Genomic DNA, 13,362 nt, shown 5'->3' on the forward strand with positions numbered 1-13,362 from the left:
GTGGCTCTGCGTGGCGTTGTCCCACCTGTAGCCGGTCGCCAGGTGGTGGGTTGAGTTCTTGGCTTCTTGTAGGTCGAGTTATATTGAGGTCATGCCCAGCGGGCCGCAGATTAGCTCCTTGAACGTCGTCTTGAGGGGTCGCTTCGTAACGGTCTCGCTGACGTGCGAAAGCACCATGTATATCAAATTACAGTACTGCCGAGAGGCTCGCGGCTCCGCCGTGAGAGGCAGATGGCGCAGGTTTCTGACAACATCTCGCACCAGCGTCTGAGATCCGTTTGTGGAGTACCTCCAGGAATTGTCATGGCGCGGCAGACCAGTACGGTGACTGATGGCATCTTCGAGGGTGACGTGTTGAGTCGCCCAGTCGTCGGCAAGCACAAAGTCGTCTGGAATGATGGATGAGATGGGCGTGTTCCATCCCTTCTCCAGTAGAGCAGGGTAGGTTTTGTCCTGGATAAACTGCGACAAGGTAGCTCTGACAAAGGCCTTCCGTGGTGGAGGCGCCGAAACACAGAGTTTCGGGGGTGGCTTTAACGGCCGAATCACTAGAGTCATGGCATGTAAGCAATAGAGTTCCAGTGGTGCCGCAGGGGTTGGGTATACCTTTGCGAACGTTCGTTTCCCGTCAATGACAGCAACGGACAATCCAGGTACTTTAAAGTCATTGAAGAGCGAGTCACAAAAGCCCCAAGTCGTCGTCGAAAGGTGTTCTCGGTGTTGAGGATGACTGCCTTGGGTCAAGAAGGCCTAGGCACGGTATCGCAGAGATAGGCTTGGCAAAATCAGCGAGGAAGAAAACCCTGTTGAGCTTGAGTCTAGTTTGACATTGACATTGTCCACGATAAGTCCTTGCGCTTATGGGACGGGGTCTTGTGGTTGAAACAAGCCCTTGGTGCACTTAGAGGGGTATTATGAGCAAGTTAATAGAGATAATTGAAACTTAATGTTCTGCTGATCGAACGTCCAGTATGCCACTTTGGTCGTTTACTGTCGCGACTTACGAGGTAATCGTCACAATGTCCGCGACAAGTATATACGCTCGTGGAGCGGAGCATTGTGGTTTATGCATGTTCTTGGCGCTTCATATAGTGTGGATTCTACGCCTGGTCTGCTCAAACAGATTCTAGGCAAAGCTTATTATGGCACGAATTTCTAAATGCCACGACTCATAGGGCTGTCGTCTTGTGACTGAGGAACCGTGGGGGTGGGATCGTCTGTGTGGCGGTGGCCTAGTCTACGTAACAGCGATGACCCTAATCCGACAGAACGATGCCAAGCTGGCTGTCGGACGCGTCATTGTCTTTGTCCAAGTTCTAGCCTCCGCGCCTATTCTGGCCATATTTTGCACCGACCTTGTCAGTCCCATTGTACCTTGCTTTGTGGTTCCTAGCGATGCGCCAGGGGGACGGCCTCCGGCTAGGGCGAAGAGATGAGACGATGGCTGCCATGGCAGCGCTACCCACCAGGGCTGGCATTGTCGTCCGGGTCATTGGTCAATACTTTCAAGGTTCTAGAAGGTGGTTAAGAACCCTAGTTATAGCCAGGATCCGGTTAGTCGGACGAATCTCGGGATAGGTCAAAGGCCCGAAGGAGGCTGCTGACAGCATAATAGCGGGGGAGGGGCAGCGGCTGGAATCTCTCACGAGCGCCGACTGATTGGGAGAAGAGAAAATAAGGCTGGCGATTGGCGATGTGTTAGCGTGACTTTGGAAGATTCAGCTCGGTATTTGGAATCCATGCCTGCGGGCAACGTGGAAGTTGCAAAGCTGTCAAATCACATCGTTGCTGACGCAGCCCGTTTGACAAACGCCAGTTTCCACCCCGCTCCAGCCAATTCCACCACCACTGCCGACTGCATATTAAACCGCAACCTGCCACCTTGATAGATATTCAACAAGCTCGAAAATTTTCCTCTAAACAAACCAAGATTCACGCAATCCCGTAAATCACAGACAAGCCCCGAATACTCAGGCCACAGACACATACACACACAAACATCCCCGCCACCATGGGTATCCAGCACGTCACATCCCTCGCCCAGCTCGAGGAGGTCTTTGCCGCCAACACCTACGTCGTCGTCGACTTCTTCGCCACCTGGTGCCCGCCGTGCAAGGCCATCGCGCCCGTCTACGAGAAGCTCGCCGACAAGCACGGCGCCGCCGGCAGCTTCGCCTTTGCCAAGGTCAACGTCGAGGAGGCCACCGACGCCGCGCAAAAGTACAACATCACCGCCATGCCCACCTTTCTCTTCTTCAAGGACGGCAAGCAGGTCATGGTCCACGGCCAGCTCGACATCAAGGGCGCCAACCCGCCCGCGCTGACGGCCGCCGCCGATAAGATTGGCGGGCTGGCCGCCGCGCGCCCAACCGAGGCGGACGCTGGCGCGGCGTAGCTGCGTGGGTAGCTGCGTGGGTGGCGGCATGGGCGCGCCGAGGACTCGAGCCTGGGCGTTTGCTGACGGCGCTTTTCGAGGCTGATAGCCACGCGTTCTCTTTTTGTTTCAGAATTTGATTTTGGGGAGCGGGAGGGGGATTGGAGGGGGGCGTGGCGGAAGCATACACTGGCACTTTGCAGCGACTGAGCGACTTTTCGATTGGCGAGACGCGCGAGGCAAAATTATATCCACGCAACATTGCATTTTACTGTGCATGAAAGGAAACTTGATGAAATAAAATAACAGTCTACAAAAACCGCCCATCCGTGAAATGTCCAACCCTATGTATGTATTCGTACAATATCTTACAGTGGTATATTCCCTATTTCCCAACACAGAACCTGTCATCGCGTTAGCAAAGCAACTCCCACTTCCACGGCGAAAATGACACTCACTTTTCAAACACCACGCCCAGCACATCCTCCACGTCGCCGCCCTCGCCCCGTCCCGTGATGCGCGCCAGACAATCCGCCGCATACCGCAGATACTCGGCCGCCAGCACGCTGTCCGCCTCGGGATCATCATCATCGTCCTGCTCTACGCGCTCGGCCTCGAGCATGAATTCCTCCAGGTAGCCGCGGCAGTCCGCCAGCAGCTGCCGCTGGCGCTCCGTCACGCCCAGCAGGTCCTGCTGGTCGGCGGGCAGCGACGTCATGGCGGCGAAGCGGTCGCTCAGTGCGTCAATGACGGCGTGGACGCCGCCGGGATCCGTGTCGCCAATGACGGTAGTACTTTGTGCTTCACGGCACGACACGGTATGCACCTGGATGCCGTCCAGCTTGCCGCCTCTGTCATGGAGCGTCTTCTTGAAGCCAGAGAGCAGCTTCTGTAACGACTCTTCGTCGGTGGCATCTCGCTTGTTGACCAGCACAAGGCAGTTTTCCGCCTCAGCGGCGAGTTCCAGCGTCTGCTCATCATATCGAAGAAACGCATGGCCATCGCCGCCCACCTCAACAGAAGCAAGCACCACCACGACATCTGCCTCTTTGGCCTTGTTCCTCGCCCTCCGTATACCCTCTTCCTCCACCATCCCAATGTCGCTCCACTCCCCTTTCGTCCTGAAGCCCGCCGTGTCCGCAAATGAGCACAAATACCCCCTGATATCCAAGCTGGCTTCCACAATGTCGCGCGTCGTGCCCGCTTCGCCCGACACAATCGACGCCTCCCGCCCAACCACCAGATTCATCAACGAGCTCTTGCCGGCATTCGGCGGCCCCACGAGCGCAATCTTGATTCCGTTCCGCAGCAGCTCGCTCCTCTCACCCCCCTTCTCGTGCAGCTTGATGCTGTGCAGCATATGTCGTATCTGCCATGCCACGTTCCCGAGCAGATCCGCCGGCGACTCGTCAAAGTGCTGGTCCTCGGCAAAGTCAATCAGCGCCTCGAGCTCGCCGCGCGCCAGGAGCAGCTGCTGCCGCCACCCTTCGTACGTGCGCCCCAGGCGGCCCGAGTTGCCGCGCACGGCGGCGCGCCGCTGCTGCTCCGTCTCCGCGGCGAGCGTGTCGCTGAGCGCCTCAATCTGCGCCAGGTCCAGCCTGTCGTTGATGAAGGCCCGCTTGGTGAACTCGCCGGGCTCAGCGTAGCGAATGTCGGAGGAGGATGCGGCGCAGCGCGGGATGGCGCCGAGGACGGCCTTGACGGTGGCGGAGCCGCCGTGGACGTGCAGCTCCAAAACGTCTTCGCCGGTCACGGTGGCAGGGGATGGGAAATAGAGAACGAGCGCTTCAGAGTCGAGCACGACGACCGATGCGTCACTGCTGGACTCTGGATGAAATAGCGTGCGGACAGCGGCGTAGCGTGGCTTTGGTGCTGGTTTGGACGGGCACAGACTTTTACATATCTAACGAGTGTCAGACAATGAATATGAGAAGGGGGGGGTGAGGAGAACCGACTTCGAGACATGACGGCCCTGATATGCGAATCACGGCAATTCCGGCCTTCCCTTGAGCTGTAGACAGAGCATATATCGTATTTCTAGTATTCGGAAATCCGGATTGTGTAGCGGCAACTTGGTGATGGCCGCTCGTTGACAGTGCTCTCCTTGAAGCTTGCCCTGGGTGACGGCAGTTTGTGGCGCGACGCGACAGTGTGCCGGCCGGTCGAGCTGTCGCGCAAACCACTCTCTGAAATAATGCTCTTGATCGCAGCATCCCTATATTATTTTCGCCCAATTCATCCGCATTTGACTCTCTAACGCGTACATGCGCTACTCATTGCCTTTTCCGTGATTGTTGTTGAAGAGTCAGGGTTCTGAGATGGTGGAGCTGCTGCGCTAATGATCGGTAAAATGTGCCTTACAACATTGGCAGAGACTATGCTACATATTGCTGTATTGACCACGAGTAATATTCTACTCGCCTCTCCAATTCACATTTGAGTAGAGTCATTAAATATTTATTTATACTTTTGATCTTACTTTTTAGCATCATGCTTTTTAGCCCACGAGCTGATCTCACAGCTAGCTTTCGTGTTGAACCGTCCTCTAAAGTAACTCCTACCCTAGAGTGCAACTTTCTTGCAACACCAGAAGTCACTCATGCCTTGGCAAAGTCGTCAATAAACTTGGCCAGCTTCTCTGCTCCCCCCAGAGGGATCGAGTTGTACAATGAGGCCCGCACGCCACCGACCGAGCGATGCCCCTTGAGACCAGTGAGGCCAAGTGCGGTCGCGTCTTTGAGGAACTGCTTCTCCGTCTCGTCGACATCGCCACCCTTGTTGGCGCGGAAGCAAACATTCATGCGTGAGCGCACATTCTTGTGGGGAACAACCTTGTAGACATCAGGGTGGGCATCGAGAGCGCCGTAGACGAGCTCAGCCTTTTTGGCAGAAACCTGCTCCTGGCCCTCAACGCGGTTGGGGTAGGTGCTGAGAAGTTTCTTCAAGACTTGGCCGGCGATGTAGACACTAAGTGGGGTTAGCATACTTTGTGCCTGTGACTGTATCGGCATAGTACTTACTCAAAAATGCTCAACGTGTTATACAAGCTGTTATTCTTGGCAATGGTCTCATAAGAGAAAATAATGGGAGGAATGGGGAGACCCATGTTGCGCATTAGAGTCGCCGACGGCTGAGGTAGCTTGGGCGCAAGCAAGCTCTTCTTGATGACGACGACAGTGATGCCTGTCGAGCCAAGGTTCTTCTGCGCACCAAAGAAGATGAGCGAGTAGTTGCGCACAGGAATGCGGCGGGAGAGGATGTTGGACGACATGTCGGCGACGACAATGGGGCCCTCGCCGTCAGGGCCAGGAGCAAGCGACTGGGGGAATTCTTGGAACTCGACGCCGTCCACTGTCTCGTTTGAGCAATGATACACCAGCGCCGCATCCTTGGAGAGCTTCCAGGTCGACTCCTCCGGGATGCTGCCAAACTTGCCGTCCTCGCCGCGGCCGTCGGCAACAACATTGACGTGGTGCGGGCCGAGCAGGCGGGCAGCCTCGGCGGCGGCCTTTTGCGACCAGCCACCAGTGATGATGTAGTCGAGCTTGAGCTCGTGGTCGATGGCGGATCGCAGCTCCTGCATCAGGGCCGGGTCGTTGGCCTCGTCCGTCTCGGACTTTTTGAGCTTGGCAAAGAGCGCGCGGCGCTTGCGGGCGACCCAGGCGCCGACGAGGTTGTAGACGACAGCTGAGAACTCGCCAGAGCCACCGCCCTGCATGAAGAGAATCTCGTAGTCCTCGGGGATGTCGAGGTACGTGGCCAGGTCGGCCTTGGCCTCGTCGATAATCTTGGTGGCGAGCGCGGAGCGGTGCGAGTGCTCGGCGATGCCCAGGCCCGTGTCCTGGAAGTTGAGCAGCGCCTGCGAGGCCGTCTCGAGGACGTCCTGGGGGAGCAGGGCCGGGCCGGCGCCAAAGTATGTGATTTCTTCTCTGGAAGGCATGGCTGGGCCGTTTTGTTGTGCTGCTGTTGTTAGAGTACAATGAGGGGTTGACAAAGACTTTTGGCGTCAAGAGCAGAACGAGGAGGAAGATGCAGAAGCTCAGGCGTCACGACGAGGGGTTTATGTAGCAACGCGAGAGTAATGTATCCAGTCAAGGGTATATTACTAGATAGAAATTGGCCACCGGGGGACACGAGGAGACCTGCCAGTGCTTTGGTTTAGAAGGGAGAGAGAGTTCACGGATGCGGCAGTTGTTTAAGCTTGGTTTGTAGGTAGATTTTACTTGGGAGGAGTCTGCCCCTCCCCACCTTGAAGGCTGGTGGGCTTGCAGCGAGATGACGGCATAGCGCCGCCGACAATCGGCGTTGTGCGTCGTAGATGATTGGTAGTATAGATGCTACATTGCAAAAAAAACCGTCTTGAATTTATTGACTGACTGTTACAGTCCAGTGAGTCAATCAACGCAATATAAAAGCCACTGGCTTTTTTGCATCCGCCTTGCAGGTCGCCTGCAGCAGGCTTGCGGAATGTCCAAGAACAGACATGACTTGGAAGCTGCCAAGTGGTCCCTGAACCAAGGGACTCACAGTGGACCATTGGACGCCGCTGGAGCGACTCTTCAGTGGGATGCGTGCGCTGTGACGCCCCCACCATGGACAACTCCCAAGGTTGCAGGTGGGCTGCGCATGTAGATCAGATGGCATCTTGATGAGGTTATTTTTTGAGTACCTATAGGAATATCAAATCGATTTAAAATTAGTGTAATCTCGTGAGTTCTATGCCAGATACAATACGATGTCTCGTAAGTTGTGCTGCTCTGGTCACCCAGGCCGTGTACGTCCATTTTAGGCAGGCGGTGTGGCGGTCTAACCGCGGATCTGCCGCAGCGCGCGACAGCTTTCAGCCTGGACCAGAGGCGACGAAGCTTGGGCTGCCTGGCTGGTCTACTAGACAACGCCAACCCACTCCAGCTCGAGCTTCACCCTCGCCTTTGCATTACTCCACGACCGCCCATCCCATATCCATCTCCATCCGCGCACCCGCACGTCAGGGAGCTATACATCATGTTTCGCAACAACTACGATAACGATTCAGTCACATTGTACGCCGGCCCGTCCCGATTCCACGATGCGAGCCTTTGGTTGCAGACCGCGTGGCTGGCGCCGTTTCCTTGCGTCGTTAAGCTGACATTACATCTCATAGCTCGCCCCAGGGCCGAATATTCCAGATTGAATATGCCGCCGAAGCTGTAAAGCAAGGTTCGGTAGTTGTTGGCATTGTCAGCAAGACCCATGCCGTTCTGTGCGCCGTCAAGGTAAATGCGTACCTGTTCAACACTGGCATCTGACCTCCCATTCGCTAACCGCACTTTTAGCGCAACGCCGAAGAACTGTCATCATACCAAAAGAAGCTGTTCAACATTGACGAACATGCCGGCATTGCCATTGCCGGCCTCACATCCGACGCCCGCGTCCTGTCCAACTTTATGAAGCAGCAGTGCCTCGGCCACCGCCTCACCTACGGCCGCGCCATGCCCCTGCGCAGCCTCGTCGGCATGATTGGCGACAAGGCGCAGGTCAACACGCAAATGTACGGCAAGCGGCCCTATGGCGTCGGCCTGCTGATTGCCGGCGTCGACGAGACGGGCCCGCACCTGTACGAGTTCCAGCCATCGGGCATGACGGAGGAGATGACGGCCTTTGCCATTGGCGCCCGCAGCCAGATGGCCCGCACATATCTCGAGCGCCACGTCGACTCCTTTGCCGACTGCACCCGCGAGGAGCTCGTCCAGCACGGCCTGCGCGCCCTCCGCGAGAGTCTCGTCCAGGACAAGGAGCTGACGGTCGACAACACCTCGGTCGGCCTGGTCGGTGTCAAGGCCGAGGGCGGCAAGAAGGGAATCGAGCAGTTCAAGCTCTATGACGAGTTTGAGGTCAAGGAGTGGCTCGACCGTGTCGGCGACGGGCAAGGAGGCATGGAGGTGGACGGTTAAGGGGGCCAGCGAGCAACGACATGATGAAAAATAAACTGGTAGAACATGTACAATACACGCTGCGAGACGGCAAATTCTGTGCAACAGGCACTATACCGAATTCATGCAAAGTGCGGAAGTGATGGAGCGGTGCTTAACATGAGTAGTGTATGTTGATTGATGAGCAGAGGACGCGCGCCGTTGCTAAACCACGAATGACCAAAACTCCGCGCCGTCCGTCTTGTATGCCAAATCCAGAGTCTATGAGTTAATTCTATCCTCTGCATTCTATTCTATGTATCCTAAAATTTGCCGCTCCCCGTCTACTGCTTGCCCCATTCCAGGCCGTAAATGGCCGACGACACCTTGTAGTCCCTGAGCATGGCAATGGCCTCGTCGCCGTCCTGCGCCGCCAGGACGATGCTCTTGTTGGCATCGCGGATGAAGCCCTGGTCGACGGCCGTGTCAATCAGGTCCAGCATGCCGCGCCAGTAGTCGTTGACGTTGAGCAGCACGATGCCCTTGCTGTGGATGCCGAGCTGGTTCCAGGTGATGACCTCGAAGAGCTCCTCCATGGTGCCGAAGCCGCCCGGCAGGCCGACGAAGCCGGAGCCGGGGCCGCCGGCAAAGACCTCCTCGGCCATGAGCTTCTTGCGGGTGTGCATGTCCGGGACGACGGTGGTGCGGCCGTACTTTGTCTCGTCGGGCACGTAGCGGCCGTCGGCGTTGACGGTGGCGTAGGTGCCGTCGCGCTCCCACTTGACGAGCGCCTCGGGGATGATGCCGTGGACGGCGTCGGGGCCGTTGAGCTCGCAGAGCGTCTTGGCGACCTCGCCCATGAGGCCGACGGTGCCGCCGCCGTAGACTGCGGAGGGAGGCGTTAGCGCGGGAAGGGGGTTCGGGACAGATGAGGTTCGGGGCGAAGAGGGGACACAGCATGTGTGCAGCTGGTGCGCGGCCGAGCAGATGAGAGAGAGAGAGAGAGAGAGAGAGAGAGAGAGAAACCGTACCTAGGTCAATGTTTTTGGCGGCCATGGCACGGGCGAGCGCGCGGGCAGCCTCGATGTATTCGGGCTTCTTTCCCGGCGAGGCGCCGCAGAAGACGCAGATCTTGGTTCGAGGCGCGGCGGCCGCGGCCGAGGTGCCGTTGGTGCTTTCGGCCGTCATTCTGATTGATTGATTCGGTAGCCCCAAGGAGAAGGGTATATGTAGATGTCGAGTGCAAAAGAGTTGGAAGCGAAGCGTGGGCCGCAAAGAGTTGGACTCTTGTTATCTCGGGGCCCAAGCTCTCCCTGTCAAAGAGTCGGTTGATGGCAAACAAGCAGGTGGCAGGGTGTGGCAATTGGGAGCGCAAGGATGCGGGGAAGAGATGTCTTGTGACTGCTCTTGTCTGATTGGTGTGCTGTGTGAAACCAGGAGAATTTATCGACAAAAAAAGCGGCGGCCTGAGGAGTGTTTATTGTTCGTTGGAAAGTAAATACATTGGCCATATGACGTGCAGTGACTCGCTCGGGGGGCGGAGGGGCCAAAGGGAGGGGCGACGGCGTCGTTTTCGGCGAACGGCCGGCACACGCCGCGCCGGGGTGGCTTCTGGCTGGTTGGCGCGATTTTTCTCTCCCGCTCCGGTTGCTTATTGGCTTGAGAGGTTGCGTTAATCGGGACAAGACAACGGCTATTTTGCTTTGGCTGCGCTAGTTAACTTTACAACGGACAAGTGCTGAGGATTGGCACGCTGGAGGAGGCACAGCCCAGTGGGTGACTCACGGGTTATAGGCGCTCGGCTCGAATTGCTGCTTAGGAGCCGTGAAATAAAAGGCTCATACATGTATGTTGGTATAAAATAGATGGAAAAGAATTTTTTTCCCCTCCAATATTGGGTCGGCCTGTGAGTCTTGGGTGGGTTCATCGCAAAGGCAGATGCCGTGAGCGCTCTGGCAGGCGCCCACGATAACCTGCTCATTCCCCGCTGAAGGACACCTTTGAATGTCTCTTCAACGCCACCGAGGTTGCTTTTGATGGTGGGATCGAGCTGCCTGCAGCCAGTAAATCGTGCATTGCAGAAAAGAAATCGGAAATTATTATTATTTCGATTTTTGTCAGATTTTCTTTCTTGCCTTGCTCGTCCTCCTGCAAAAGCTTCGTTGATTTCTGCTGTCGAGCACTACTGAATCTCATGGCACCAGTTGACATATGTTGCGTCTGCCGGGCTAGTATTCACGAAACTGCCGAGTATAGTTAGAATTTTTCTTTTCTTCTTCACTATTTTTTTCGGGGGGGGTTTTTTTTGTGAACGAAAGGTCAAGAATAACCTTCTTCACCAGACATCTACCATCATCGTGCTGCAAATGTAGAAGCTCAACTGGCCAAAGACACCCATCATTGGAACGTCAGAACGAAGAAGACAAGACTGCATATCAATAATGGCAACTTTTGTTTCTTTGATTTGGGGATGATGTGGCATACAAACCAGACCAAATAAGTGCGGTTGCAGAACGAATGTGGAATGCTTGGCGTTTCGAGGCAGACGTGGACACGACAACACCGCGACGGATTGCACAGGCAGCGGATGAGTAACGGAGCCTTCGCATTACCCCTTGGTGCAAAGAAGCTGTCAATCTTGACAAATTGAGATGTTATCTGCACTCTGGAAATCTAGATACAATACTTTCCAATTTAGGTATTGCTTGTAAAACCAACACTACCTCTCTCTACCCTTTACTACGTTACTTTTAGCGCTCCACGTGGGTATTGCAGCGCCAACGCCAAAAGCCAACGCCACGCCGCCCTAGCAAGAGGACCCTTTCTCGCCCCCCTTCGACAACCCAGCTTTTGCGCCGCGCATATCTGGCCTGTCCCTCCCCAGACAGCCTTTTTTGCCCGTTCTTCGCAAGTCTACCGGCATCGTTTGGCATTGCCCATATTGGAATCGACCCTGACCCGTCGAATTGTCCCGTCACAGCGACACAATGCCCGCCGAAGGTGTCGCCGCCGTGCTCCCGCCCCAGCAGGGAGCGCCCGGCCAGCGCCAACAGCAGCAGCAAGGTGTAAGAAAGAGCTCCTCGCCGCATGAAATCTTCGTTCAACGGCCCCGAATCCCACTGACACTAATCTAGGGTGGCTTCAACTTCCAACGCCTGCTTCTCGGCGCTGGCTTCTACCTCGCCGTCAATGCCGGCCTCAGCTGGTACATGCAAAAGGACCAGCGCGGCGTCAGCGTCGAGGATCCCACCACGGGCCAGCAGATCCGCGTCACCACCAACACCGGCGACATCCCTGCCTTCCAGCTGCGGCCCAAGGAGCTCGACGAGGGTGCCGAGCGCGCCACCCTCCCCAAGATGGTCGCGCCCATCTGGCCCCAGGACAGCCACGTCGACATTGTCATCACCGTCTCGCCCTCGTCCAACCCGGCCCCGATCGAACAGACGCGCCCCGAGTATGTCGTGCTCAACGAGAAGCGCTTCCACATGGGCAACAGCTCCGACAAGCGCCACGTCGACGGCAAGTTCACCGTGCCCCCCGAGGTCCAGCACAACGGCACCCTCTGGGGCCACTTCTTCGTCGGCCTCGCCGGCAGCACCCTCGACCCGCGCGACCCGAGCTGGTCCAGCGACACAGCCTACCACATGGCCTACCCGCTGACCCAGTACCTGCCCAAGAAGAGGGTGGCTAAGACGAGAAACCTGCTCGGCTCGCGCAGCGAGGAGGAAGAGGAGGAGCCTGAGATTGTTGAGCCCAAGACGCCCATCATCACGAACCACTACCACCCCAACGCTAGTCTGTCGTTTATTCCTGGTGTCGGCGTCAAGGAACTACAGACCATGCCTCCTCCGATGCAGCACTTTATCCGCCTCGAGCGCTCCGGCGCCCGTGACGGCACTGGCCAGAACGGCTGGTACTACCCGCTGCTGTTTGTCAACACGTTCTGGCAGCTCACCAAGGACATGATTCCTCTCAACGAGACGGTCACCGAGCTGCCGATCCGCATTGACCTCAACAACATGGCTGCCTGGCAGTTCCAGATCATGGCCAACATTGAGATGAACTCCAAGGAAAACGCGCGCCAGGCCGCCTTTGGCAATCCCGTCCCCGGCACCGGCGACGGCTCCGAGATTGAAATGGTCAAGGAGATTCTTCTCGACAACAACCCCATCCTGCTCGCCATTACCGCCTTTGCCACCGTCGCCCATCTTATCCTCGAGACGCTGGCGTTTGGCTCCGACATTGCGCACTACCGCAAGAAGAAGGACAATGTCGGCATCTCTGTGCGCTCCATTCTGGCCAACGTCTTCATGCAGGCCGTCATCTTCCTGTACCTGCTCGACAACTCGCAAAACACGAGCTGGATGATTCTCGGCTCCCAGGTTGTCGGCATCGTCATCGAGTTTTGGAAGATTACCACCGTTGTCGACGTCCGCTGGCGCGCTACACCTCCCGGCTCCTACATCCCGTACTGGTTCGTCTTTGAGGACAAGCACAAGCTCACCGAGACGGAGGAAAAGACCAAGGAGTACGACGAGATAGCCTTCAAGTACATGTACATTGTGGCCGTGCCCCTGCTGATCGCCTACGGCATCTACTCGCTCTGGTACGACACGCACAAGTCGTGGTACTCGTTTGTCATTGCCACGCTCGTCGGCTCCGTCTACACGTACGGCTTCCTCATGATGGTGCCCTCGCTGTACATCAACTACCGCCTCAAGAGCGTCGCCCACATGCCCGCCAAGGCCATGATGTACAAGTTCCTCAACACCTTCATCGACGACCTCTTTGCGTTCACCATCAAGATGCCGCTCCTGCACCGCCTCGCCACGTTCCGCGACGACATCATCTTCTTCGTCTACCTGTACCAGATGTGGTCCTACAAGACCGACTACTCCCGCGTCAACGAGTTTGGCCAGGGCGGCGGCGACGAGGACGAGGAGCCGCCCAAGCTGGTCGAGGACAAGGGCAAGAAGGAGGAGGTCAACATGGACGCCAAGCGCAAGGCCGTCAAGGAGATTTTGGAAGATAGGGCCAAGGCCAAGGCCAGCGGCGCTGACACGGGCGCTGCGACGAAGAGGAAGTGAGGTGTGTGTA

The 13,362-nt window shown here is 56.6% G+C and overlaps 6 protein-coding genes across 6 annotated transcripts; 3 read left to right on the top strand and 3 right to left on the bottom strand.

Annotated features, from left to right (window-relative positions):
• Nucleotides 1-2,011: 2,011 nt before the first annotated feature.
• On the top strand, nucleotides 2,012-2,395 carry LMH87_002797 (uncharacterized protein; the record flags this gene model as incomplete). The annotated part of the gene is made up of 1 exon (XM_056194312.1): nucleotides 2,012-2,395. The coding sequence occupies one exon, from the start codon at nucleotides 2,012-2,014 to the stop codon at nucleotides 2,393-2,395; it is 384 nt and encodes a 127-aa protein (XP_056051262.1).
• Nucleotides 2,396-2,759: 364 nt separating this feature from the next.
• On the bottom strand, nucleotides 2,760-4,651 carry LMH87_002798 (uncharacterized protein; the record flags this gene model as incomplete). The annotated part of the gene is made up of 4 exons (XM_056194313.1): nucleotides 2,760-2,778; nucleotides 2,833-4,277; nucleotides 4,330-4,385; nucleotides 4,639-4,651. 4 exons carry the CDS (start codon nucleotides 4,649-4,651, stop codon nucleotides 2,760-2,762), a joined length of 1,533 nt encoding a protein of 510 aa, XP_056051263.1.
• Nucleotides 4,652-4,971: 320 nt separating this feature from the next.
• LMH87_002799 (uncharacterized protein) lies at nucleotides 4,972-6,314 on the bottom strand (the record flags this gene model as incomplete). Its single annotated transcript, XM_056194314.1, has 2 exons — nucleotides 4,972-5,341; nucleotides 5,395-6,314. The coding sequence occupies 2 exons, from the start codon at nucleotides 6,312-6,314 to the stop codon at nucleotides 4,972-4,974; spliced, it is 1,290 nt and encodes a 429-aa protein (XP_056051264.1).
• A 1,064-nt stretch (nucleotides 6,315-7,378) lies between these two features.
• LMH87_002800 (uncharacterized protein) lies at nucleotides 7,379-8,307 on the top strand (the record flags this gene model as incomplete). Its single annotated transcript, XM_056194315.1, has 3 exons — nucleotides 7,379-7,416; nucleotides 7,518-7,629; nucleotides 7,690-8,307. 3 exons carry the CDS (start codon nucleotides 7,379-7,381, stop codon nucleotides 8,305-8,307), a joined length of 768 nt encoding a protein of 255 aa, XP_056051265.1.
• A 302-nt stretch (nucleotides 8,308-8,609) lies between these two features.
• LMH87_002801 (uncharacterized protein) lies at nucleotides 8,610-9,453 on the bottom strand (the record flags this gene model as incomplete). Its single annotated transcript, XM_056194316.1, has 2 exons — nucleotides 8,610-9,151; nucleotides 9,297-9,453. The coding sequence occupies 2 exons, from the start codon at nucleotides 9,451-9,453 to the stop codon at nucleotides 8,610-8,612; spliced, it is 699 nt and encodes a 232-aa protein (XP_056051266.1).
• Nucleotides 9,454-11,252: 1,799 nt separating this feature from the next.
• LMH87_002802 (uncharacterized protein) lies at nucleotides 11,253-13,352 on the top strand (the record flags this gene model as incomplete). The annotated part of the gene is made up of 2 exons (XM_056194317.1): nucleotides 11,253-11,330; nucleotides 11,400-13,352. 2 exons carry the CDS (start codon nucleotides 11,253-11,255, stop codon nucleotides 13,350-13,352), a joined length of 2,031 nt encoding a protein of 676 aa, XP_056051267.1.
• Between the last annotated feature and the right edge of the window lie 10 nt (nucleotides 13,353-13,362).

Source organism: Akanthomyces muscarius, chromosome 3, assembly GCF_028009165.1.
Source record: "Akanthomyces muscarius strain Ve6 chromosome 3, whole genome shotgun sequence".
NCBI lineage: Eukaryota > Fungi > Ascomycota > Sordariomycetes > Hypocreales > Cordycipitaceae > Akanthomyces > Akanthomyces muscarius.